At 42.3% G+C, this 26109-nt stretch overlaps 1 protein-coding gene across 1 annotated transcript; it reads right to left on the reverse strand.

The window, feature by feature from the left end:
- Positions 1 to 2491: 2491 nt before the first annotated feature.
- LOC133064031 (ATP synthase subunit d, mitochondrial) lies at positions 2492 to 3100 on the reverse strand. The gene has a single exon (XM_061153973.1). The coding sequence runs from the start codon at positions 3057 to 3059 to the stop codon at positions 2574 to 2576; it is 486 nt and encodes a 161-aa protein (XP_061009956.1). The 5' UTR covers positions 3060 to 3100; the 3' UTR covers positions 2492 to 2573.
- Between the last annotated feature and the right edge of the window lie 23009 nt (positions 3101 to 26109).

The following is a 26109-nucleotide window of genomic DNA, read 5'->3' on the forward strand; positions in this document are numbered from 1 at the left end:
AGAATTCCTTTTCTGTTACTATAGTCAACACTCTTATTTCCAACTTTTTAAACTTGCCTTAAACCTCCTTCCCCACCACCATTTTCCCACTTCTTTTTCCTTTTGTCCTTTCTGTCACCAAATACTTACTGAGCATCTAGTATGTGGCAGATATAGTTACAGAGAATTCCATGGACAGAGGTGTTTCTAGAGCTACAGTGCATGGGGTTGCAAAGAAGTGGACAAGACTGAAGCGACTTAGCACGCATGGAGAATCAGCAGTGACTAAAACAAGAGGGGTATGGCTTCTGCATTTGAGAATTTTCACAGAGAAAATACATCAGATGGGCACTACATATCTTTACTTCGTGTTTTAACAGGAAGTTGTGATCATAGCCACCTTTAGATTTATATGGTTATAGACACCATCCTCTTCATCTTCTTCCTTCTCTTCTTCTTCATCCTCAATATCATCATCACAATCTCGTTTATTAATGCCAACTATGTGCCAGAGACTGTTTTAAATAATTTACATTCATTAACCCATTTAATACATTACATATATTAACTCACAGCAGGTGCTCATATCATCTCCTTTTTACACATGAGGAAATAAAGCCCAGACAGAGATTAAGTAACTTGCACAAGGCACACTGCATTTAGTATGAAAAAACCACCACAAAATTGTAAAGTAATTAGCCTCCAATTAAAATTAATTAATTAATTAAAAAAAAAAGAAAACTCATCCTCTACTCTTACAATGGGAAGACATGTTATATCCCCTGTTGAAGGTTAATCTATTCATACTTGTGGATCAAGGGTTGCCAGATTTAGCAAGTGAAAATATAGAATGTCCAATTAAACTTGAATTTCGTATGTCCCATGTAAAATTTGGGGCATACTTATATTAAAAATGATGTATTGCTTATCTGAAATTCAAAGTTACCTGGGCTATATTTTATCTGGAAACCCTATCTGGACCCCAGGACCTCTCCTCAAGGGATTTCACTACATCAGTTACTTACCACTCCCATCCCCCTGAGAGTGTCTTGGTTGTTTTGCACCTCTGTGTAGGGTGGGTGATAGTTCTCCGGGAGTGATGTGATGGAACATAAACAAAACACTTTGAGGCTGCCCTTTGGGAGAGTATGCTTGAGGAGGGAAGAGTTTGGAGGCAAAGAGATCAGATATGGTAATGATTTGTGTACCTGACGATCCTATTATACAGAATCAAGGTTTGTCTACCCCAGACCCCAGGAGCTGGAGGAGAGAAGTCTTCCTTATCAACTAGGTGCAAACAGGGGCTTCCATCTCCTCTTTAGTGCTTCTGGGCAGAGAGAGAGAGCAGTGTCTTCAATGAGAAAGGAGGTCAGCAGGGTGGAGGGAAACTCTCCCTGGCTCTTTATTGAATCCAATCATTTACATCTCATTGAATCCAATCAAATTAGCCACTTATGACATTAAAATGGCAAAAGAGGGATAGTGTCAAGTAGTGCTAATTCAATAGGAAAGGGGCTGACTGAGAGCACTGTGTCATAAGACTCTGACACCCACTTTCAAGAGGTGAAGTCTGATGGTCTCCCATGCCCACAGGGGTCATGATGACCTTCCTCAGACGGTTTTGCTGGATGCCAGGCATTGGTAAAGAGGAGGAAAATGGAAGTCCTGAGCCCTACAGAAATACAGGCTGGGGAGCCCTGCAGAGATATAGGCTGCGGAGCCCTGCAGATATACAGGCTGGGGAGATACAAAAGGGGAATGGTGAGATGGTGCCTTCAGGGAGAAATAATTTCAAGATAGAGTGTTGGCTGGGACTTGGAGTGAGACCCTAGAGCTTACCAACTCTGTGACTTTGGGCAAGTTACTTGACTTTTCTGATGCTTAGTTTCCTTATTTGTTAAGTGGAGGTTGGTAATTTTTGCCAGGGCAATGTTTCCCACATTTAATCCTTTTCCTTACATTGAAGAGAACTACTCCATTTGGCTGTCTTTAACACCTCCTTAATACTTGCAAGAACTCTCTGATTCTTTCTTGGGAGCTAGAGTGTTAAGGTATGGTTGAAAGTTGGAATCACCCAGGCTTGCATTCGAATCTCCCTGCCATCCTTCATAGCTGTGTGATCTTGAATAAAGAGGCTTAACCATTTTGTGCATCAGTTTCCTCAAATGTAAGACAGCAATAACCATACCCACCTAATAAGTTTGTTATTGAACATAAACAATTTCATGAATGTAAAATGCTTAGTACAGAGCCTGGCTCATGTGAAACTTTACATACTAGTGATTCCCCTCCTCCTTCTCCTTTTCCTCTTCCCTCCTCCTCCTCCTTCTCTTCTTCATTTCACTCTTTTCTCTGCCACTTCCTCTCCCAGAACTTAATGCCCTCTGCACTCTGACAATTTGTCCACCCCAAATATACCATGTTTTCTCTTGCCTCAGTGCCTTTGCACATGTTTTCTCTTTGATTGGAATATTCTTCATCTAGGCTCTTTGCTGAACAACTCTTTTTTTTTTTTTTTTTTTTTTTACCATGTAATTCTTTTTAATGTCCAGAGTTTGTAATTCGAGGGCCAGAGCTTTCTCCCGGACCCGAGATTATAAGCTCTCAATTGGCCTGTGAGGCCAGTAGGGATACTTCTTCTTGTCTAATTTGGTTTCTGGGAAGACTTCATTCAAGTCCTCAATGGTCATCTGATCAAATGGAATTATGTTCCTCATCTTCTCCAGCTCTTTCTCATATTCCTGAATCCTGGTCTTTGACTGAGCCAAAAACTCAGCACAACTTTTCACATCTTCTTTTTCTTCAGCATCCACCTGGGCAGTATATTTATCCTCCGGTATAGGAACCTTCAGGGCATTAAACTTCTTCTCAAAGTCATCCACCAAGCCAGCCTTTGCCACGTTGGCCTTGTAGTAAGCCCAGTCGATGGCAGGTGGCTTCTCAGGCAGAGTAGCCAACCTGGAGGTTAGGGTCTCATTCCAGGACTTCAAGGAGTTAGCCACGGCCTTCTGGTTTCGAGGGATGATCTCCCCGAAAGCTACCCAGTCAATGGTTTTTAGAGCAAGTTTCCGTCCAGCCATCTTGAGATCCTTCACCGACCCCGGGCGGCCCGCAGTCCGCAGCAGCCTGCTGAACAACTCTTAATCAGCTGATATTTTTCTTCTTCCAAGAAGCCTGCATTGACTTGTATTCTCCCTTCCCATGGTTCTTTCCTATTGTAATATTTTAGAATTTGTTTCTTTTCTCTTCTGGGAAGCCTAAAAGTCTCATACAAGCAGGATTCAAGACCCCATCTGTCTTATGTTCTCTTGTACTCCCACTACCTAGCACAGAACCTGACACCTACTAATGGTTGCCTGAGAGCTTGCTGGGGGCCTAATATGGTTCTATGTACTTCACATGTATCAACTTGTTTAATTCTCACAACTTTCTGAGATAATTTTTCTTTATTTTTAATGGCTTTATTGAACTATGTTTGACATACAATAAAGTACACCTATTTACAGTGTACACTTTGATAAATTTTGACATGTATACACCTATGAGAACAAAACCACAATCAAGATAATGAATATTGCCATCAACCCTGAACTTCCCTTGTTCCCCTTTATAATCCTTCCATTCCAGCCCTCTTGGCAATGCCCCCTCACTAGACAAATGTTGTATGCTCTCTGCCCCTATAGATATGTTTGCATTTTAAAAAATTTTATGTAAGTGAAATCATATAATATCAATTCCTGGCTAATTTAAAGACTGTAATTATTTTGAGATTCATTCATTTTGTTACATGTATCAATGTCCATTCCTCTTTATTACTGAGTAGTATTCCACTGTGGCACTTCCCTGGTGGTTCAGTGGTAAAGAATTGCCTGCCAATATAGGAGACACAGGTCCAATCCCTGGGTCGGGAAGATCCCCTGGAGAAGGAAATGGCAACCCACTCTAGCATTCTTGCCTGGGAAATCCCATGGACAGAGAAGCCTGGCAGGCTATGGAGTCCATGGAGTCACAAAGAGTTGGATATGACTTAGCGACTAAACAAAAACACAAGTATTCCATTATATAGGTGCATCACAATTTATTTGTCTATTTACCTGTTGATGGGCATATGGTTGTCTCTGGTTTTGAGCTATTAAAAGAGAGATGGTGTGGATAAGTTTTATTTTATCCTATTTTTTACAGATGAGGAAACTAAGGAAGGGGGTATATCAATTGCTTAAGGCCACAGAGCTAAAAATGGCAAAGCCACATGCAGACAAAAGTACTATCAGTCCAGAGTCCAAGCTCTTCCTCCCACCTCTGTATTAAGGAGAATTCCAAACATAAACAAAATAGGATGAGTAGAATAGAATAACATACAACCATGGCTCCATCAGTTAACTCCAGAAATTAAGTCATGGCCATATCATTTAATCTTTCCTCTATTTTATATCTTTTTCCTTGAAAGTTTTAAAGTGAATCCCAGACATTACGTTATTTCACATATATGTTAGTTTGTATCCCTAACTTATGCAAACATAAGAAAACCCTATTGTGGGAAATTTCAAACCCAGGCAAAAGTAGAGACCATAATACAATAACTTCCCTCACGTACATCACAGGTTTTGACAGTTATCAAATATTGGTTGGTCTTGTTGCATTACATCCTCATTTATATTTTGCTTTCTCTCTCCTGTCAATTATTTTGAAGCAAGTCTTGGATATTTTATCATTTCATCTGTAAATATTTCAGTATGTGTCTATAAAAGATAAGGTCTCTTTAAAAATAGCCATAATACGATTATCACACCTAACCATTTTACAATCATTTTATTTATATCATCAAACATTTAGTTGATACTCACATATCTCTGATCCTCTCATACTATTTTATTGTTTTTCTTCTCTCTACCTCTCTTTCTGCATCCCTCTCTCCCTCTTTCTTTGCCTTTTCTCTTTTTACAGTCTGTCTGAGTCAGTGTAGCAGCAAGGACCATATGTCGCAGTTGATCTGTTTTAACCAATGGTGTCTCTCTTTCTCTTTCTTTTTCTCCTTGCAGTTTATTTGTTGGAGAAACCAGGCCATCAAAGCCATGTTTTACGTACCAGGATCACTCTCACTAAATTAACACTAATCCTCAGTATCATCTATACCCTCCTGCATTCACATTTCCCATTGTCTTGAACAAGTCTTCGAGATTTTTCAAATCAGGATCCATTTGCATCTCCCATTGCATTTGGTGGGGATGGTTCTGAGATCTCCTCTGCCCCAAGAACCCCTCTTCTGTTCGTCAGGCTGTTGCTGTCTCCTGCAGACTGCTCCCTGGGCTGTACTCCCATCTGACCCTGTGGAAATTGTTGAATGAATGAATGAATGAACAACTGAATGAGTATCTAGGAAGAAGCAGCTGAGAGAGCAAGGGATCCTAATACTCCTTGAACATTGTCTGAAGTAGTTTCTTCTCTTATAGACTAGATCCATGATTTCCATGTGTGTTTATGTTGAGTACACGCATGCCTGTGTGTATGTGTGCCTTCGAGTGTGTGCACACAGATGTCAATAAAATGGAATCTCACACAGAAATCTGCACAGATAAAGATAAAACCTGAGTGTTTAAGAGCCCACACTGGGTGTGGTGGAGTCCTGGACTTGCTGCTTACAAGCTGGGTGACCTTGGACTCAGCTTGCTACCTAACCTCTCTGAGCCTTGGTTCCCTTTTCTTTGAAAAGGGATTTATGATAGCACCCACCTCTGGGAGCTCTTGTAGGGATGCAACGCCTCAGTCTGTGCAAAGTGCTTAGAATTACGTTCGGCACAGTGTGAGTCCTCAGTAAGCTGGCCCTGATCGTGATGATAACTGATGCTATTAAAAGGGAGGGGGAGCTGACAGGGCCCATGGACCTCCTTCCAGAGCGCTGTGGAGCAGTTTGACAACCTCTGCCCCTAATGACACCCGAGGCTTCTCCCTTTGCTCTCACTTTATTTGGGGCTCTTTGTAGCCACCAGAGCCCTTCCTCTTCCATTCTGTCTAGGTCACTAGGTGGGTAGGACACCAAGGGATCACTCCCCTAGGCATGTTCTAATTAATCCAGAAAATGCCATAACAGTCTCCCACCTCTCATCCCCAACCCTGCTCCTATTGCTCCCAGAGACCGTCTTGTAAACACGAAACAACTCTGTGCCAATGTTGTGTTCTGAAACCTAAAACCTGAAACCAATCTCCTGCAACTTGGCTGGCAAACCAAGTACATCTGCTTTAGAGCAATTAAGAAATTGCAGCCCAAGAAAGGAAAACATGCTGTTGGAACAGGCTTCTGTGTTCCATTAAATATTCACAGCCCACTGATGGGATGTGACAACAGACCAGGAGGGAAGCTTGGTGGTGAGTCTGGGGACAGAGCCATCTATACCCCCAGGATTTCTTATAAGTAGTGACAGGGCTGTAACCAACCTCTATTGAGGTCCTACTCTATGCCCAGCATTGTGCTAAGCTGAAGTTGGCTTTCCATTATTTGATTTCCACAGCTCCTTTATGCGTTAGAGTAGAATTGTGTCCATTTTACAGATAATGAAGCTTAGATAGGTTAGTCCTTTTTAAGATTTCCACAGGGACAGTGTTGGGATTTCAGCTCAGTTCTGTTTAGAGTTTTCAACCACACCACTAAGCTTCCTCTTAGCCAGGAAGTACATCAGATGATAGAACATCTTATGCATCAAGCTTAGAATCTTTGGTCAACTGTGGTTAGAAGACATTATTTTTCTTTCTGTGATAGGCCATGCCTATGTCTATCAAAATGCATTGCTTCCAAAGATAAATTCAATATACTGTGAAACAGCATTGCACATCTATAGGGGGAGAAATCTATTCCAGATTGATGGTTAATGGGCTAACATCTAAAGATGTTTTCCTAGAGACAAGTGTTTAAGGTGTGTGTTTGTGTATTAGCAGATTTGAGATAGATGTTTTTGTTTTAAATTCCTCTTTCTCAGTACCCAACTACTTGTTAATTTGCTGTCTTAAATCCATAGGTCTAACCACTTTCATCCTAGCTCTGCTTTTCTTTCTATTCCACAGTTTTCTCCTAATTTCAGCATACTCTGAGAACTGTATAATACACACAGACATACACCCACATACAATCCTAGCCTGTAGTACCTGTGTGCATTTACAAACCTTTAACTAATGGACTGACAGTATTTAAGCAGTATATTGGAATTTTGCCTGGGACAGTGAGCCAGAAATTTTTATTTTTATTTGAAATTGGCTCTTAGGAAAATAACACCTTTGTGTGCCTGGGACAGGGGCTGGGCAGGCAGTGAGGGATCTTATTAGTGATCTGAAAATCCAGCAGGCATCTTTTAGGGAGGAGATGCACTATTTTGACTTGCAAAGATCCTTTGGGGTTTTAAAGTTATAAACAAATGGACTTCAAGCTGGCCTTGTTAAAGAAAAAAGAAAATATATAATGGGAAAGAACAACTTCTCTTCAGGTTGGCGGACTGGCCAGCTTCAAGGTGACTTGAGCTGCACTGTCTCACTTGGAAGTTTTAAAGTTCAGAGGGTGTGAACTTCAGGCCATGCCTGGGAGCTGCCTGGACACTTCTCTCTCTCTTACATGCCACATCAATTTCGTTGCTTCTACTTTTATGAGGAAGGAAGAGAAATATATCCATCTCCTCTGCCACCATCCAGGTTCAAACCACAGCAGCTACTACTGGATTATTGCAGCAGCCTACTAGCTCTTTTTTGGCTTCCTTGCGGGGCGTCTCTTTGCTGTACCATAGCCAGAATGTTGCTGTGAAGACATATTCAGATCATGTCACTCTTCTACTGCCTTCAGCCTCACCCAGCGTAAAGGCCAAAAGTCTTCACCTTGGCCATCAAGGCCTTACAGGACTGACTCAGGGCTCTCCTACCTCCACTGTTCTTCCTCTCCTCCACTCGCCTTCCTGACAATGGTCTTCTCATTGGGACCTCAGCATCCTGTAGTCAGGCTCCTACCTTAGTTTCTTTCTTTGTGCTGTTCCTTCTGCCTGGCATGTTGTTCCTCAAGGAGGGACATACTACTTCACTTCCTTTTGTACTTTATTCAAATGATTCTTATATGGATCTCCTCCTACCCAGTCTAAAATTTTGACTCCTTGCCATCAACATTTTAAAGAATTGATGCTTTAGAATTATGGTTCTGAAGAAGACTTTTGAGAGTCCCTTGGACAGCAAGGAGCTCAAGTCAGTCCTAAAGGAAATCAACACTGAATGTTTACTGGAAAGACTGATGCTGAAGCTGAAGCTCGAATACTTTGGCCACCTGATACAAAGACCCGACTCAATGGAAAGGACCCTGATGCTGGGAAAGATTGAGGGTAGGAGGGGAAGAGGGTGGCAGAGGATGAGACGGTTGTGTAGTATCACCAACCCAGTGGACACAAGTTGGAGCAAACTCCAGGAGATAGTGAAGCACAGGGAAGCCTGCATGCTGTAGTTCATGGGAAAACGAAGCGTCAGACATGACTTAGCAACTGAACAATGATAACAACTTTTACATTCATCATCCCTTTTAATTTTTTTCCCGAAAGAACTTTACTTGTCTTTCTTGTTTGCTGCCTGTCTCACTTCCCCATTCTGCCTCCAGAATTTTATTTTGATTGTCTGTTCTGTTAACCACTTCACCCCTATGGCCTAAAACCCAGTTCTCAGCTCAGGTGCTCAGTCGTGTCCTACTCTTTGCCTAAAATATTTCTGATGTTTTTGCCTGAAACAGTTCTTAGCAAATATTTCTCACATGATCAAATGAGTATCTTGGCCAATTTTGGTTTCTATAACAGAACGCTATTAACAGCATAGCTTATAAACATCAGAAATTTATTTCCTACATTTCTGAAGGCTAGGAAGTCCAAGATCTAGGCGCTGGGAGTTTCAGTGTCTGGTGAGGACCCTCTTTTTTGTTCATAGATTTCTTTCTTGCTGGACCTCACATGGAAGAGGGGATGAAAGTGTTCTCTGGGGTCTCTTTTATAAGGCACTAATCCCATTCATGAGAAGTCCACCCTCCTGACCTAATCACCTCCCAAAGGGCTCATCACCTAACAATATCACACTGGGGATTAGGTTTCAGCATGTAAGTTTGTACTTTTTTGATAGTCTGTAAAAACCCACATTATCTATACTAATGGATACAAGTTTTACTATGAGGCTTTGTTTGTTTGTTATGATAACTAGACTCTTACATGGGACCACAGTAGACAGTTTGGCTCTTGAATTCTATTTTGTGGTTGGTGCGTGGGTGCTGACTTTAAAATCAGGCAGCTCACTAAGAGATAACTGCAGATGGGAGATACTTAGATGAAACTAAAGAGATAGTCACCTTCATGAGACTCTATAGCTACAGGACATGGGAAGACTCAAATGCCCGCAGATGCTGGTGAGGCAAGATGGTGTCCAATTGAAGAGCATAGGCTGCTGCTTTAAACCTTCTGCATTCAAATCTTGGCTCCACCTCTAACTAGTGGTGTGTTGAAATTAATGTCTCCAAATCATAGTTTCTCCATTGTTCTCCATCAAAACAATGAAGACAATGACAATAGTGCCCACCACAAGAAGCTTCAAAGATTCAGAGAAACGAGGCATATATGATGGGTAGCAGGCTGACAGGTCTGCAATGACAATTCTATAAGTGTGCGCTGTGATTGTTAGCTGAAGAAAGAAGGATCACTAACTGGTGTTAGTGAGACAAGAGGTGAGGTAGGCTTATAGAGGGCTTAGTGTGTGATCCTTGGAGCTTCACATACAGAACTGTAGAAAGGGCTAAAAAGATCTTAATGACCCACATGACCACAATGGTGTGATCACTCATCTAGAGCCAGACATGCTGGAGTCCAAAGTCACGTGGGCCTTAGGAAGCATCACTATGAACAAAGCTAGTGGATGTGACAGAATTTCAGCTTAGCTATTTCAAGTCCTAAAAGCTAATGCTGTTAAAGTTCTGCATTCAATTTGTCAACAAATTTGGAAAACTCAGCAGTGGCCACAGGACTGGAAAAGTTCAGTTTTCATTCCAATCCCAAAGAAAGGCAATCCCAAAGAATGCTCAAACTAGAGCACAATTGCACTCATCTCACATGCTAGCAAAGTAATACTCAAAAATCTCCAAGCAAGGCTTCAACAGTACACGAACCAAGAACTTCCAGATGTTCAAATTGGATTTAGAAAAGGCAGAGGAACCAGAGATCAAATTGCCAACATCTGTTGGATCATAGAAAAAGAGACAGTTCCAGAAAAACATCTACTTCTACTTCATTGACTCCACCAAAACCTTTGAGTGTGTGGATCACAACGAACTGTGGATAATTCTTGAAGAGAAGGGAATACCAGACCACCTTAGCTGTCCCCTGGGAAATCTGTATGCAGGTCAAGAAGCAACAGTTAGAATTGGACATGGAACAACAGACTGGTTCCAAATTGGGAAAAGAGTACGTCAAGACTATATACTGTCACCTTGCTTATTTAACCCCTATGCAGAGTACATCATATGAAATGCTGGACTGGATGAATCACAGGTTGAAATCAAGATTGCTGGGAGAAGTATCAATAACCTCAGATATGCAGATGACATCACCCTTATGGCAGAAGGTGAAGAAGAACTGAAGGGCCTCTTGATGAAAGTGAAATAGGAGAGTGAAAAAGTTGGCTTACAACTCAGCATTCAAAAAATGAAGATCATGGCATCCAGTCCCATCACTTCATAGGAATTAGACGAGAAAACAATGGAAACAGTGACAGACTTTATTTTCTTGGCCTCCAAAATCACTGCAGATGGTGACTGCAGCCATGAAATTAAAAGATGTTTGCTCCTTGGAAGAAAAACTATGACCAACCTAGACAGCATATTAAAAAGCAGAGACATTACTTTGCTGACAAAGGTCCATCTAATCAAAGCTATGGTTTTTCCAGTAGTCATGTATGGATGTGAGAGTTGGACCATAAAGAAAGCTGAGCGCCAAAAAATTGATGCTTTTGAACTGTGGTGTTGGAGAAGACTGTTGAGAGTCCCTTAGACTGCAGGGAAATCAAACCAGTCAGTCCTAAAGGAAATCAGTCCTGAATATTCATTAGAAGGGCTGGTGCTGAAGCTGAAGCTTCAATATTTTGGCCACCTGATGTGAAGAACTGACTCACTGGAAAAGACCCTGATGCTGGGAAAGATTGAAGACAGGAGGAGAAGGGATGAAATGGTTGAATGGCATCACCAACTTGATGGACTTGAGTTTGGGTAAACTCTGGGAGTTGGTGATGGACAGGGAGGTCTGGCATGCTGCAGTCCATGGGGTCACAAAGAGTCGGACACGACTGAGCCACTGAATTGAATTGATGATTCCAGAACGCAGAACCTCCAAAGTCTGAATCATTATCAAGTTCTCAACTCTGGTTCTAGGCAGGGGTATGTTTTTGGGGTGCTGGCTCAGGCAAGTCTCCCTTTCTTGAGACTTATTTTCTCTCTTCAGTGGGGAGGCCCTATGGACAAGTGTGTATTGCCTGATCCTGCCCTTCGGCTAAAGCTGATTATACTTGACCCTGATTGGAGCAATCAGATGAAAGCTTCTGGCAATTTAGAATCAATTTCTACTTCTCTTGAGCTGGGAGGATGTGTGAACTCAGGGGCTGTCGGACAACCATATTGGGCTTTGTATAACGAGAAAGTCTAGAGAAGGAGAGAGATGGGGCACGTGTGGCATTTGGGGGCTGTCTATTGTCTCACCATCTTCCCCATGTCTGGGGAGTCTCCCTTCCTGTCAACTTCGTGGGAGCAAAGAAACACATTACAGAAGTTCTCAAGGCCACATCATTGGCTCCATGACTTCCTGGCTGCTGGTGCACAGGCAAGTGGTGCTTGGCCAGACGGGATCAGCAGCTCCAGTCTGGGCTGGAGTCTGGAGCCAGGGTTGTCAGGAAGTGGGGACACATTAGAAGGAACTAAGGCTCCATTGAGAAATGACTGATTCCTGGTCAGGGGCAGGAAATGTACACAATGAATCTGCAAGTTTTTTTGTTTTTTTTTTTTCATATCAAGATCAAGGGAGCTGCCCAGGACTGGAGTCTGCCAAAGGACTTGGGAGCCAACTTGAATGGGCTCCCATTGGCCGGAGTTGGAACAATTGAGCATCAAAAGGAATATAGCTGCAAGGGACTGAAAACATTTCTATTTTGTTATATCTCATGAATTCAAGATTGTATCAACAACAAAGCTCACAGTTTTCCTTCGGAGGATGCTGATTTCCAAATGAATTATTTTGAAAACTGATAAATAAAGGAAACAAACCAAGCATTCTGCTTTCCCTTTAGAAAGTGCCAAGGTAACCCTACAATTGAAAGGTAAGTTTATCTTTTTAGTATGCCAGCTAATAAATGAAGAAGGAATGATGGAAGTTCACTGCTGTTAATACCTAGTGAAATAAAGGATTTAGGAAGGGATTGCCTACTCCTGCTGGTATCTAGCAAAAGGGGCAAGTGGCCATCAGGGCTTTCAAATAGAAGTCTGCTCCATGACCTTGAGGCAGGGAATGATAGAGCCTGCATCAGATCAAGCCTCTAGATCTAACAATTGATTTCCAGGATGTACAGGAAACAGAGGAACATGGTAAATTAAACCATGGGGGAAGAATCAGTAAAATTCAGTTTGAGGGAAATTCTATAGGAACTGATGTCTTAAACAAACAGGTTGAAAAGGGAAAAAAAGAGAAAAGGGAAATAGAAACTTATAGTTGAAAGAGGCTTGTGAGACTCTTTTATTATATATTATAATATTATCAATATATTATATATTAATCAACTGCAAGATATCATCCTTATTTCAACCCTGCATTTAACAAATAAATATTGTAAAAATATTTATGAGACTATCAGACAACTTTGAAATCTGACTTGATACTTATGATATTGAGGAATTGTTTTTACACTTTGAAGTGTGATAATAGTTTTGTGGATATATGTATACATTTCTCAATCAAGGGCAGTTTTGCTCTCTAGGAGACATTTGTCAGTGTCTGGGGGGTGATAGAGGATGAGATGATTGGATGGCATCATTGACTCAGTGGACATAAGTTTGAGTAAATTTTGGGTGATAGTGAAGGACAGGGAAGCCTGGTGTGCTACAGTCCATGGTGTAGCAAATAGTTGGATACGACTGAGCAACTAAACAACAAGAGACATATTTAGGGGTGAGGAGGGTACTGACACTCGGTGTGGAGAGACCAGGGATGCTGCTAAACATCCTTTTACACCCAGGACAGTGACAACAAAGAATGATCTGGTTGAGAATGTTGATAATGCTGACGTTGTAAAAGCTTCTTCTAGAGATACACGTTGACATAGTTATACCTTGATCCTGTAGTTTTATAAGATCAAGGTGTTTGCTTCAAAATATCATTGGCAGAGGAGGGCAGAAAGAAGTATATAGGGTGCAGATAAAACAAGATGGGCCACAAGTTGAGAATTATTTAAGTTGATAAGGAGAATTCATTATACTAGTCTCTCTACTTGCGAGTATGTCTATATCTACCTATCATCTATCTATGCACTTGTGTATACCACATATATAGCATGTATATATTTTCATAACAAAAGCTTACACACATGATCCAAGCGTAGTGACTGTGCTCCGGCAGCACACAATACCCAGGCCAGTGGGGGAGGGATGCCCGCTGAGAATTTGGTTTTTCTCCAAAGCCTCAGCAGTGAGGATGTACATTCTCACCCTGCATGTGCAGTAGCATGGTTTTGGCTGGGTCTGGCTGTCTAGTCCTTCCTTGTTTTTTCTTTTCTTTTTTCTTGTTCTTTGGGCTTCCTGGAGATTCTGAGTCTTCTGATATCCTTTCAAGATATTCTCTTTCTGTTTAGATTAACCAGAGTCAGTTACTGTGCAGCAAATATTTCTGACTGATACAAGAAAAGAATGAAGCTGATGTACAGAGAGAAGCTGGGATGACAGGATGACAGACTACGGGTGCAAAGAGATAGAGAGCAGGAAAGAGAGAAACATACCATACATGCTTATGTGCGTGTGCGCACACACACACACACACACGCACATACACACAGTATTTCCTGTTCTTAATTTCTATCCCCCTCTTGAGACCAAAGTTTAGTTCCTGCCCTTGGATTCCATGAGACATTCCTATATTTGGGGGGAGGAGGGGAATAAACTGCTCCTTCCATTTAAGCAAATGTAAGTGGCCTTCTCTTACCTACGACCCAAAGAATCTGTGTCAGTTTGCTGATTACATGCGCACCAACCAAACCTTCTTTTTGCTATGTCTGATTCTGCTCACCCCAGTGCATCTGTTTCATAAATATTTGTTTAATGAATAAATGATTACAACTTGGCTCCAGTCGAGGAATGAATGTTCTGTTAATGCCAGCAGATGCATTCTGGTCCTCTTGGCAATTCTAATAATCATTATAAATGAAGACATTTACTATATGTTCATTTTAGTATATATATCTGTCTCTTGTGAGTTTTGCCAGCATGTTTCAGTCTCCCTGAATGTCACTGACTCTAGGGTGCTGAGTCCTTGTGCCTTGCCAAGAATAAATGACCAAGATAAGGTCATCCCATGCGGCCCCTTGAGAGACAGCTCTATATCCTCTCCCAGTGATAGTCTTATATTGATAGACACAGTCCATTCAAGCTTCATTGTTTAATATTGCCTGTAGGAAGCCTGCAAGGGCAGGGTAGCCTAGGTTTACAGAGAACAAAGTTTGAGTCAAGCAGATTAACTCTGTCACTTGCCATTGTGTTATCTCAGCCAGCTTGTTTAACCTCTCTGTCCCTCAGTTTCCTCATCTCTAAAATGGACCATTTTAAGGATTAACTTTAAAAAATGTAGCCATTCTTTTCTCCAGGGGATTTTCCCTACCTAGGGACTGAACCCAGGTCTCCTGCATTGCAGGCAGATTCTTTACCATCTGAGCCACCAGGGAAACCCCATACACACACACACACACACACACACACACACACACACACCCACAAACAGAAGATGGTACATAAGGAGCACTCCATAAACAGTACCTTTATTATTATCATTTTTATTACCATAAGGAAGTTCTGCTGGAATGGAGACCATCACCCGGGAATTATAAATATAGGATGGTAAAGCTTGGGCCACTTTAAGAGCCCATGGTTCCCATTATGCCTTTTACGCAGTGACCTCAGATTTGGTTGAGCCAGTTTGGGCCACCACACTAATTATGCAGCCCTGGCAATGCCAAGGGCATGGTCTTGTGGGGAGGGTTGTGTGTGTGGGCTCTGGGGTCCTGCCTACTTAGACTCCACCATCTTCTGCCTGTGTGAAATCAGGCACAGCATCTAACTGCCCTGAGGAGCAGTATATTCGCTTGTGAAGGGAAGGCAATACTGCTCATGCCATGGAGTTGCTGGTGAGAATTAGATGCAATAAAACATGTAAAACGCCTGGCTCATGATGAGAGGTGTGTCGATGAATGTTTCCCATAATTCCACTTACTTTTTCCCAGCTCTCACAACTGGTGACTAATCATTTCTACCAAAGAGGTCTTTAATCTGGTACTTATTGTTTCCTGTTCTGAGGAGGGGAGCTCAAAATTTCCTTCAAGGTCAGCCAGTCTGAAGGAATGAGGGGCAGACTTCTTGCTCTGTTATCACAAAGCACTTCACATTAATTTATCAAGAGTCAATGAGTGAAAAAAATCCACAGGTCTTTCCCATTTTTGCTCATACAGTGTTTTTAAAATTGGGCAACTGCTAAAAATTCTACATTTCACTTGAGCTAAATTATGGATGGTCCTTTCAGACAGAGAAAAAGGCTCTATTGCCCTATGGTTCCCATCACTCCAGTTAAGCCCTCACTCACGTCTGCCTCACTTATTTCTTAGACCTGGCTAGTTGCTACCGCCATCTGAGATTATGTCTGTGGAAGCTTTAAAACATGGTCTCAAATTCTTTAATGCTCCTCCCTTCAAGAGACAAGATCCATGTCTCCCCTTGTACCTGGGTGGGCAGGTGACTACTTCGACTAACAGAGTATGGCAGAAGTGACCCTGTGTGACTTTACATCAATAAAAGGCAAAGCTTCTGCCTTGTCATCTTGGGACCCTTGCTTCGGGGGAAGCCAACTGCCATGTAAGAGATCTGACTACCTTTGAGACTGCCATGCTGGAGAGATCATGGTAGTTATGCCTGGGGTCAGCCCCAGCTGAGCTCCTAGCTGAGGCCAGCATCAGCTGTCAGCCATGTGCGTGAGTCATCTTGGAACTGGATCTCCAGCCCTAGTTGAGCCTTCAGATGATTGCAGCCCAGCCAACATCTGACGGTAACTGCTTGTGACACCAGAATTTCTGTCTGGAAAAGTCATGAGAAAAACAAGGTGGGACTTTCCTGGTGGCTCAGGTGGTAGAGAATCTGTCTGCAATGCAGGAAACCCAGGTTCAATCCCTGGGTTGGGAATATTCCCTGGAGAAGGGAATGGCTACCCACTCCAGTATTCTTGCCTGGAAAATCCCATTGACAGCGAAGCCTGGCGGACTACAGCCCACAGGGTCACAAACAGTCGGACATGACTGAGCAACTAATATTGCATGCTTTAAGCTTAGGGTCATTAAATTTGGGGTGGTTTATTTCACAGCAAACACATCTATAATTAATATTCTGGTTTAGCCTATTTTGACAGTCATTGAGTTTGCAGAGCGTACACAAGAAGATGTGATTCTTCCTTTTCTGATGGCTAGAGTGAGAACTAGAGATCAGAGTATAACATGGGTTCATTTATTTATCCATCCAGAAAATATTTATTAAGTATCTGCTCTGTGCCATGCATTTGATAAGCGCTGGAATTTTGGCAATGAGACAAAGTAGACCTAAATTTTTGCCCCCAGGAGTTTACATTCCCCATGAGGAAAGGTGACAACTACAAATACAGAAAATTTTTTTACATCACGTGCTGATAAGGGCTACAGAGAAAAACCAAGCAAGAGAGGGAAATGACAGGGCTGAGGCACAGACGGGGGCCCTAGGACTCTTATTGGTGGCTACTGGAGTATTTCAAGTATGTTCAAGTGTAATAACAGCAGCAGCAACTGTATCAGCCATTGGTTGAGTGCCTACCACACATTCCCTTGTCTTATGTATGCCTCCATTTAAATTTCCCAACAATCCTGAGTGGTAGGCAGATTATAACCATTTTACAAATGAGGAGGCTGTGGCTTGGAAAGGTTAATATCTTGCCAGAGAACACATCGCTGGAGACTTGGTTGGAGTGGGAATGGGCACTGGCTGCTTCTCCTATCTCTGCTTTCCTTGAATCTCTTTGTCCCTCTTCTCCATTATCAGGGTGTTGAATCAGAAATCAAACTGGTGATCTCTGACTCTTCCATGCAGTGTTACACAGGAAAGAAAAGAGAAAATGGTTCCCTTCAGAGAAGAAACAGTCAGGAAATGAAGGGACACACTTGAATGATTATGAATTTAATGTTCACGCCTCTTCCTCTTGTCTCTCAAGTTCAGTTTAACATTCAACTGTTGAAGCAGACGATTTATGAGAATCTTGGGCTGGTAACTGCTCAAAACCTCCCTGTGGCTCTAGCCATGGCAGACAATTCATCCAGATGACTGCAGGGCTTCTAGGGTAAAATACTTCTGTAATATTTTTTTCCCTTCTGCTCGTGCTTTTCCCAAAGGGTGACAAATACTAGTAGTTTGCCAAGAAAGTGCAGTCTATGGTCTTGAATGAGACTGTCCTTATGCCTCAAGTCACTCTCAAAGAGAAAGCGATGTGATCAGTCTCCTGTCACCCATCCTCCAGCTTGAGCCTGAGTCTCTAGCATTCCAGGGACCAGCCCCAAATTCTCTCCTCCTGGGCTCTCTGTCCCTCCCCCTCCCTTCTCCCTTGTCCACAGAGAGAAAAAATGTACCATTTTACTTTGTTCCCTATAAATCATCAGGGTTAGCTTTTCTGAGGGGAAAAGCCCTCAGTAGAGGTAACGATGATCTGAGAAGCTTCCTTGGAGAAGTATATAATTTTCTAGGAGATATTGGCAAGGAGGATTTTGACCAAGAAACAGACTCCTCCCACCATAGCTAGACGGGATGCTAATGGCTGTCAGGTCCTTTTGGGGGCATTCACCCATCTTGCTTTCCTGAATGGTCTAACCACTTGTGAGGGAGGCATGACTATTAGCTCACCATAGTGAGGTGTCAGTTGAATTTCAGAGAAGGGAGGTGACTTGGTGAAAACCACACTGCTAAGTTGGTATGTTGAGGAGAGTATCATCCAGGAAACAGCATAAGTAAAAGCGAGGAAGTGAGGACCAACATGTGATTGCTGCAAGTAACTGGATGTGGCTGGAGAGTGGCTGTGGGTGAAGGAGGGGAGGAGATGAGTTTGGGAAAGAGTTTAGATGCTCTGACCCAGAAGACAGTGAGAGACCCTGAGGGACAGTTAAGCTGAGTGATATCACTTAAATTTCCAAAATTCTCCAAGCCAGGCTTCAACAGTACATGAACCGTGAATTTCCAGATGTTCAAGCAGGATTTAGAAAGGCAGAGGAACCAGAGATTAAATTGCCAATATCCACTGGATAATTGAAAAAGCAAGAGAGTTCCAGAAAAACATCTACTTCTGCTTTATTGACTATGCCAAAGCGTTTGACTGTGTGGACCACAACAAACTCTGGAAAATTCCTCAAGAGATGGGAATACCAGACCACCTGACTTGCCTCTTGAGAAATCTGTATGCAGGTCAGGAAGCAATAGTTAGAACTGGACATGGAACAACAGACTGGATCCAAATAGGAAAAGGAGTATGTCAAGGCTGTATATTGTTACCCTGTTTATTTAACTTATATGCAGAGTACATCATAAGAAATGTTGGGCTGGATGAAGCACAAGCTGGAATCAAGATTACTGGGAGAAATATCAATAACCTCAGATATGCAGATGACACCACCCTTTTGGCAGAAAGCGAAGAACTAAAGATAAAGATATCACTCTTGATAAAAGTGAAAGAGGAGAGTGAAAAAGTTGGCTTAAAACTCAACATTCAGAAAACTAAGATCATGGCATCCAGTCCCATCACTTCATGGCAAGTAGATGGGGAAACGGTGGAAACAGTGACAGACTTTATTTTGGGGGGCTCCAAAATCACTGCAGATGGTGATTGCAGCCATGAAATTAAAAGATGCTTGCTCCTTGGAAGAAAAGTTATGACCAACCTAGATAGCATATTAAAAAGCAGAGACATTACTTTGCCAACAAAGGTCCATCTAGTCAAGGCTATGGTTTTTTCCAGTGGTCATGTATGGATGTGAGAGTTGGACTATAAAGAAAGCTGAGCACTTAAGAGCTGATGCTTTTGAACTGTGGTGTTGGAGAAGACTCTTGAGAGTCCATTGGAGTGCAAGGAGATCCAATCAGTCCATCCTAAAGGAAATCAGTCCTGAATATTCCTTGGAAGGACTGATGCTGAACCTGAAACTCCAAGACTTTGGCCACCTGCTGTGAAGAACTGACTCACTGGAAAAGACCCTGATGCTGGGAAAGATTGAAGGCAGGAGGGGAAGGGGATGACAGAGGATGAGATGGTTGGATGGCATCACCGACTCAATGGACATGAGTTTAAGTAAACTCTGTGAGTTGGTGATGGATAGGGAGGCCTGGCATGCTGCAGTCCATGAGGTTGCAAAGAGTCAGATGTGACTGAGTGACTGAACTGAACTGATTGTACTAATTAATCAATTGCATAAATTAATTTCAGAGGTCATTGCAGTGGGTAGGCTGAAGGAGTCCAGTGCAGAGTGACCACAGAGAGAGGATCTTGTCTCATGGACTCTGAGGAGGTCTGGGTCCTCAAGGAAGACACCACCCAGTGCGGAAGAGGAACCCACACAGGAGGGAAGATGGTACCAAGCCTCATCTGCATAGAGCATCCAGCTGGAGCACCTGGTCATCAAGTATCCGGTGCCAAGCATCACATGCATGGAGCAGTGATTAAGATTAGATCCATAATTCCCTCCAATTCTGCCTTGGTCAATAGCTCACACGAGTCAGCTTCCTAAATTCCTGCTTCTTTCATACTGTTCTCACTTTCCCAAGATGTGTGTGCATATGAATGTGTGTGTTTGAACTGAACCATGGAAGAAAGCTTGTTTAATTGTGAGATGATATCCTCCTCTGACCCCGATCAGCCTCTGTCAAGTCTTAAAATTCATTTCAGCACAGTCTTTGTCATTAAGCAGATCTGAATTCAAGTTGGAGCCTTACTACTTGACTGTGTGACCTTCAGCAGACACCTGATCTCTGTGTACCTCAGTTTCTTTATCTGTAAAGTAAGGATAATTATGCCGCCTTTTTCCAAGGGCTATTGTAAGGATGAGATAATGCACATTTATACATTTATCTTAGAACATAGCATGGAGCAAGTGCATAATGAGCATTAACCATTGTTTCTTACCTTGTTATCTATAACATTATTTCCAGTTATGACAGCTTTGGTTCACGTCTTGACATAATCCCAAAGTCTTTAGAGCCATTTTTTTCCTACACAGGTCTCAATGAACACAAGAAAGTCCAAGAATATGACCAAACAGATTTGAATTGTTCTCAGTAGTCAAGAGCATTTGATTCCCAAGCATGGTCAAAGGACTGCCCCCCTCCCCCAATGTGGGGACCAGCCCAAGTAGAACCAGCTCAGAAACCTTCTGGGACTCAGTGCTTCATGACTCTTCTTATTGTCTGAAGCCCTCAGTAGAGTTTCCCAGCTGCTGCTGCTAAGTCGCTTCAGTCGTGTCTGACTCATAGACGCAGCCTACCAGGCTCCTCCTTCCATGGGATTTTCCAGGCAAGAGTACTGGAGTGGGTTGCCATTGCTTTCTCCAGAATTTCCCAGCAAGAGTCATCAATCATGCCAGCCATTGATACTACAAACCGTGTGACTGCTGCTACTTGCCAGGCATCTGATAAAAATATGGTTCTTGATTCTATACTTGGTTCTAACCCACTGGGGGAGAAGGAGAAGCAAAGTCCTAACTTTCTATGGAGCAGAAAGAGGCAGACCATGAGCTAGCTTCAAACCTCAATTAACTCAGAAGCTCAGTCCTTCCTTGCTTCCATCTAGCCGATGCTTACACTAAATGGCAGAAAATGCTGACCTTGCGGGGGAGTGTTTGATGAAGCTGAGAAGGAGACATATTTCCCATGACTTCTCACATAATCACCATCAGTTAACTCCAGGTTTATTTCACCGAATGTTCACACTCTACAACATAGGTATTAGCATTCCCACTCCCACTGTAATTTTAAGTGAAGAAACTAAAGCTCAGTGATGGGAAGTGTCTTAAGACATAGAGCTAGTGAGAGACTCAAAGAGACTCAAATGCTGCTATATTGTACTTCTTGCTATTGGTTGTCACAATTGTCCCATGATTCCATTTTAACAGATGGGAAAGCTGAGGCTAGAGGGTGTTAGATAGTTTACTTGAGGACCTACAAACAAGTGATAGAAAAGGGTTTTGAATTTAGGTATGCTACTCCACTGTATAATCTACATCCTTGCTACCCAAACTGTGATCCATGAATCAGCAACCTCCTGAAAATGTGGCCTCTTAGGACTCACTTAGATTTACTGAATCAGAATCTGCAGGGAATTATGGGAACCCTGAGGTTTGAGAAGCACAGGTCTGCATAGCCCATCTTTGCTGTGGAAAGACATTCCTGCAGAGGCACTATGGCAGCTACCCCCCAAAGAGGTGTCTAAGAATCCATCCCCTCCCTTAATGCATACACCACTCCTTCCATTCAGGGGTGAAACTTGTTTTCCTTGAAACTGTGTGGTTCTTATGACTGGCTTTAACCACTAAAATGCACCAGAAATGATGTTCTGGGATTTCCAAGCAGCTTCTACTACTTCTTGCTTCTTGGAACCCAGCGGCCCTGCTTGAGCTACACAAAGAAGACACATGGGTAAGAATTGAGGTTCTGGTCGATAGCCTCATCTGAGCATATAGAAGACCCCAACTGCCAGTCAAATAAGTAAACCAGCTTGGATGTCACATCCCCATTGAGACAAGTGTATCCCCAGCCAACACCACATTGAGCAGAAGAGTCACCCAGCTGAACCCTGTCAACCCACAGAATCAGGAAGGAGAGTAAAACAGGTGTTGACTTAAGTCACTCAGGTAGTTAGTTATGCAGCAGTACATAACAAAAAGAGAACTCAGTAGCCAGAAGTAGGGTGCTGCTGAAACATAAATCTAAAATGCATGGCGATGACCTTGGAACCAGGCAGCTGGTAGAGGCCTGAAGCACCTTTCGGAGACTGTTAATGGAGCCTGGAAGGGTGAGTTTGGAGGATATTGGAGGCCGGAGAAAATGAGACTTAAATAATGAACTGCCAGAACAATTAGCAAAATGTCACCTGCAGTAACATGGAAACAGAAATAGTACTGAATGAACCTGTCAATCTGGTTAAGGAAATTTCCAGGCAGAATGTTGAGCGTGCCAGCTGACTTTTATTAGTTCAGAGCTAATTATCTTTATTAATTAAAGCTCAATAAATTAAAAATCCAGTTCATCAGTGCATTTGGTGCATTTCAAGGGCTTGTAAGCCACATGTAGCTACCCCATTGGAGAGTGAAGAATATTATAGAGCATTTTCGCCATCGGAAAAACTTCTGTTGAACTGCCCTCATCAAGTATTGGTAGGAGTTTTCAGGAAGTAAAAGATTTACCCAAAGAGTTAACCAAGAGACTGCCTCTCAAAGTGTGGTCTCTGTACTGGCAACATAAGCAACCCCCGAGACCTGAGAGCTTGTTAGAAATGAAACTTCTCAGGCTCCACCCCAGACGTACTGAATCAGATTCTAGAAGTGGGAGTGGGGGTGCAGGGGTGGGCAGAAACCTGTGTTTTTACTAGCTCTGCAGGGGACTCTTGTGCCCATTAAACTTTGATTAGTACTAAAAAGAGTTTAAAAAAGAGACTTGTACTACAGAGTTGAGGGCAGGGTTAAGAGAAGCAGCAAAGGACTGCAAAATAGCAGAGGGGAGCTGAACAGTATAAATGGGACCCAAGTGCCCGGGGCCCTGGAAGAGAACCTGTCTGACAGACCCTCAGGCACTGGGGGACACAGCTTTTCCTGGGTTGGGGCGAGGCCAGAGGTGTTAGGGGGAGGGCAGCAAATACTGTCACCCCTCACTCCTCTGCCCTCTATATTTTAACTGAAGTCTCTGTTGGCCCCAACCAACTCAAAGTCAGAGGACAAAGGAGCCTTCTTTGAACAGAGCAGGGCAGAGACAGTGGGCGAATGGATCAGGGCAAATGAAATTGAACCAGCACATATAGTTTTAATATATTAGTTATATTTAAAAAAATACACATTTGAACTATGAATGCATAGCTGTTAACACTAAATGCCCTTGAAAACAATCTTATTTACAACATCTTGGGGAAAATTTTGCTGTTAGCAATGAGATCTCTCTGTACAGTTTTAAGAAGGGAAATAACTATTGCTAACACTTCCTTCCACTTTATTTTTCCCTCCTGTCCCCTCTTGTCCCCTATTTTGTCTCCTTCTCTCTCAATCTCTCTCTTCCTTCTCCCCTTCCCCATCCATCTTTATATTATGCAACGATATTAGAGTAAATAAAGTGTCTTGTCTGGTCTTTTTCATTTAAAGTTACATTTTGAGAATTTCCTTGTGCCATTAAGAATTCTCTGAAAACATGATTGTTTTGTGGCTGTGTAGATGGTTTAAAGATGATTGTTATTGTAAAACTGTCTCAAATCCTTTTGGGAAGTACGTGGTGTATAACGCATAAATTTTAGATGAAAAGCAAGTTGTTCTTAATTTTACCCTGACCTCTAAAGTGCAGTAGCTCTTTGTGGATCTACTTCTCCAAAACCACAGACTGAAGGGATAATGACAATAACTTCCAAATTTTATACCATGTACAAAAGAGTAAAATTTTTTTTTGGCAAAAAAGTAAATTTTACACACATATATTTATATACTTTTCCACCTCATGGCTGCTTTATATATATATAAAGTGTTGAACTGGGGGTTCATACCAGAATCTGTTCAGTTTCTGCCTTCGCAGCCTTGGAGAAATCTCATCTTGGAATCAGAGTGCTCGGACCAGCTATGATGTCACTCTCTGTGTCACTCATCTTTCCATTCCCTTAAGTCACCTCCTAAAGACTCCTCCCTGTATCTCCTCCAACTCTTTGCCTAAGTTCTTATTTTCCTCTTGCTCATCCCTGTCCCACCCAGTGGTCTCAGATTCCCTCTGCATCTCACAGACTGTGGCAATACTATCTTTCCTGTTTTCACAGCATTTAATGGCTTATAATGCATTCTACTGTATGCAATCTCCTTAATTCCACAATAGTTCCTGGAGGTAGGCGCTAATGTCTTCATTTAGTCATTTGCTCAAGCCACACAATTTATTGAGCACCCACCCTGGTGGGGACTTGGGGAGAGTGATGAACAGGCAGAGATAGTTCCTACTGTCATCCATCTCAAAATCCAGCAGGAGAGACAGACAGGAGACACAAAATAGGATAAATATATCCTAAAATTACAATTATCCTAAGTGCTATGAAGGGGAAACAGGTATCACATCTTGAGTATCTCCACATCTTGGGAGAGTTAGTCTTGCTTTATCTTGACATCAGTCCCCCTGATGTGAGGGGTATAAATGTCTATACATACATATACATAATATATAGACATATGGCTTTATGCACATTGTATATATGTGTACAGATATATAGACATGTATGGTTGTCCCTCAGTGTCTGTGAGGGATTGGTTCCAGGACCCATGTGGATACCAAAAATCTACAGATATTGAAGTCCTTTAGTCAGCCCTCCATACCCACAGATTCTGCATAAGCAGCCACAAAGGGCCAACTGTATACATACACAATATACACTTTATATGTAATATAAATATTATACATAGTATAATGTATAGTATATAATGTATATGTCATATAAAATAGTTATTATTTCTATATGGATGAGAGTGCAAAAGCTATGCCCCAGGATAATGGGCTGATTTGTCCAAGGTCTTGCAGCTTGTGTATGAATGCATTTGGGATTAGAGCCCAGGTTTCTGACTCCAGAGCTGGTGCTGCTTCCAGCCCTGACACCTCCAGCCCCTGCCCTCACGTCCAGAAGAGGAGAAAATCCTTCTCAGGATTAATGGGGGAAGAGCTGCCTTGTTCTGTCACAAGGCACCGCAGTGCACACGTTGTCCCTGCGTTACAAGCATTAATTCGTTAATTGAAACAAACTGACCCCAGAGCACCTGGCGGTCTGGTCGGCATTATTGCACCCATCACTCAACACTTCGTACAGAGCTTGCCTCCTCCCAGATCCCCGCCTGAACGCTGGGCAGGAGGAGGAAGCTCCAGCTTCCCGTTCTGTGACAACCCCTGCTATTATCCGTGCCTAGTCGGGTCCACCTTCAGCTCTGTTATTCACCGTCCACACTCTGGGCTGAGCCTGGCCTCTCTCCCTCAGATCGATCTGATTGGAACTGCCAGCAGAGTTGATCATCCAGAACCCCGTGGAGCCTCCATCAGAGGCTGTACTATCCTGAGGGTGGAATTCAGAACCTGACTGATAGGCTGGGAGCCAGAGAGGAAGGGGCTAGTGTCTTGAGAGTCCACTGTGAATCAGGAAGTGAGGAGCGTTGAGCCCAATGAGTCAAGGTAGTAGATAACACACTTTGATTTTCACACAATTCTCCAGACTCCTAGACAGTGGATGGCATATTTTATGATTTTTATCTTATAATACATATGCATACTATATTTTCATATATATACATATATAATTTAGTTTTTATACATACACATATACAGATATAACCATATAGATTTTTTCTAGGGTGATTATGGTATTAAAGTAATATGCAATGAATGTGCATAAAAGGCATGATGAACTGGCAAGAGGATTTAGAATTTGAAGACTAGTCATAGAATCCTGGCTCTGCTTTGTACCTCTATATTTAAGATGTGTAAGTCTTCTGGACATCTGTTTCCCCTCCTACAAAGTGGGAATTATACAAGCAATATAATACAGCAATACAATATAATATTACAATACAATATAACAC

The sequence above is a fragment of the Dama dama genome, chromosome 10, assembly GCF_033118175.1.
Source record: "Dama dama isolate Ldn47 chromosome 10, ASM3311817v1, whole genome shotgun sequence".
In the NCBI taxonomy this organism is placed as follows: domain Eukaryota; kingdom Metazoa; phylum Chordata; class Mammalia; order Artiodactyla; family Cervidae; genus Dama; species Dama dama.

Coding starts and splice junctions, on each gene's coding strand:
- LOC133064031 (XM_061153973.1), bottom strand. CDS start 3,059: ATGGCTGGACGGAAACTTGCTCTAAAAACCATTGACTGGGTAGCTTTC.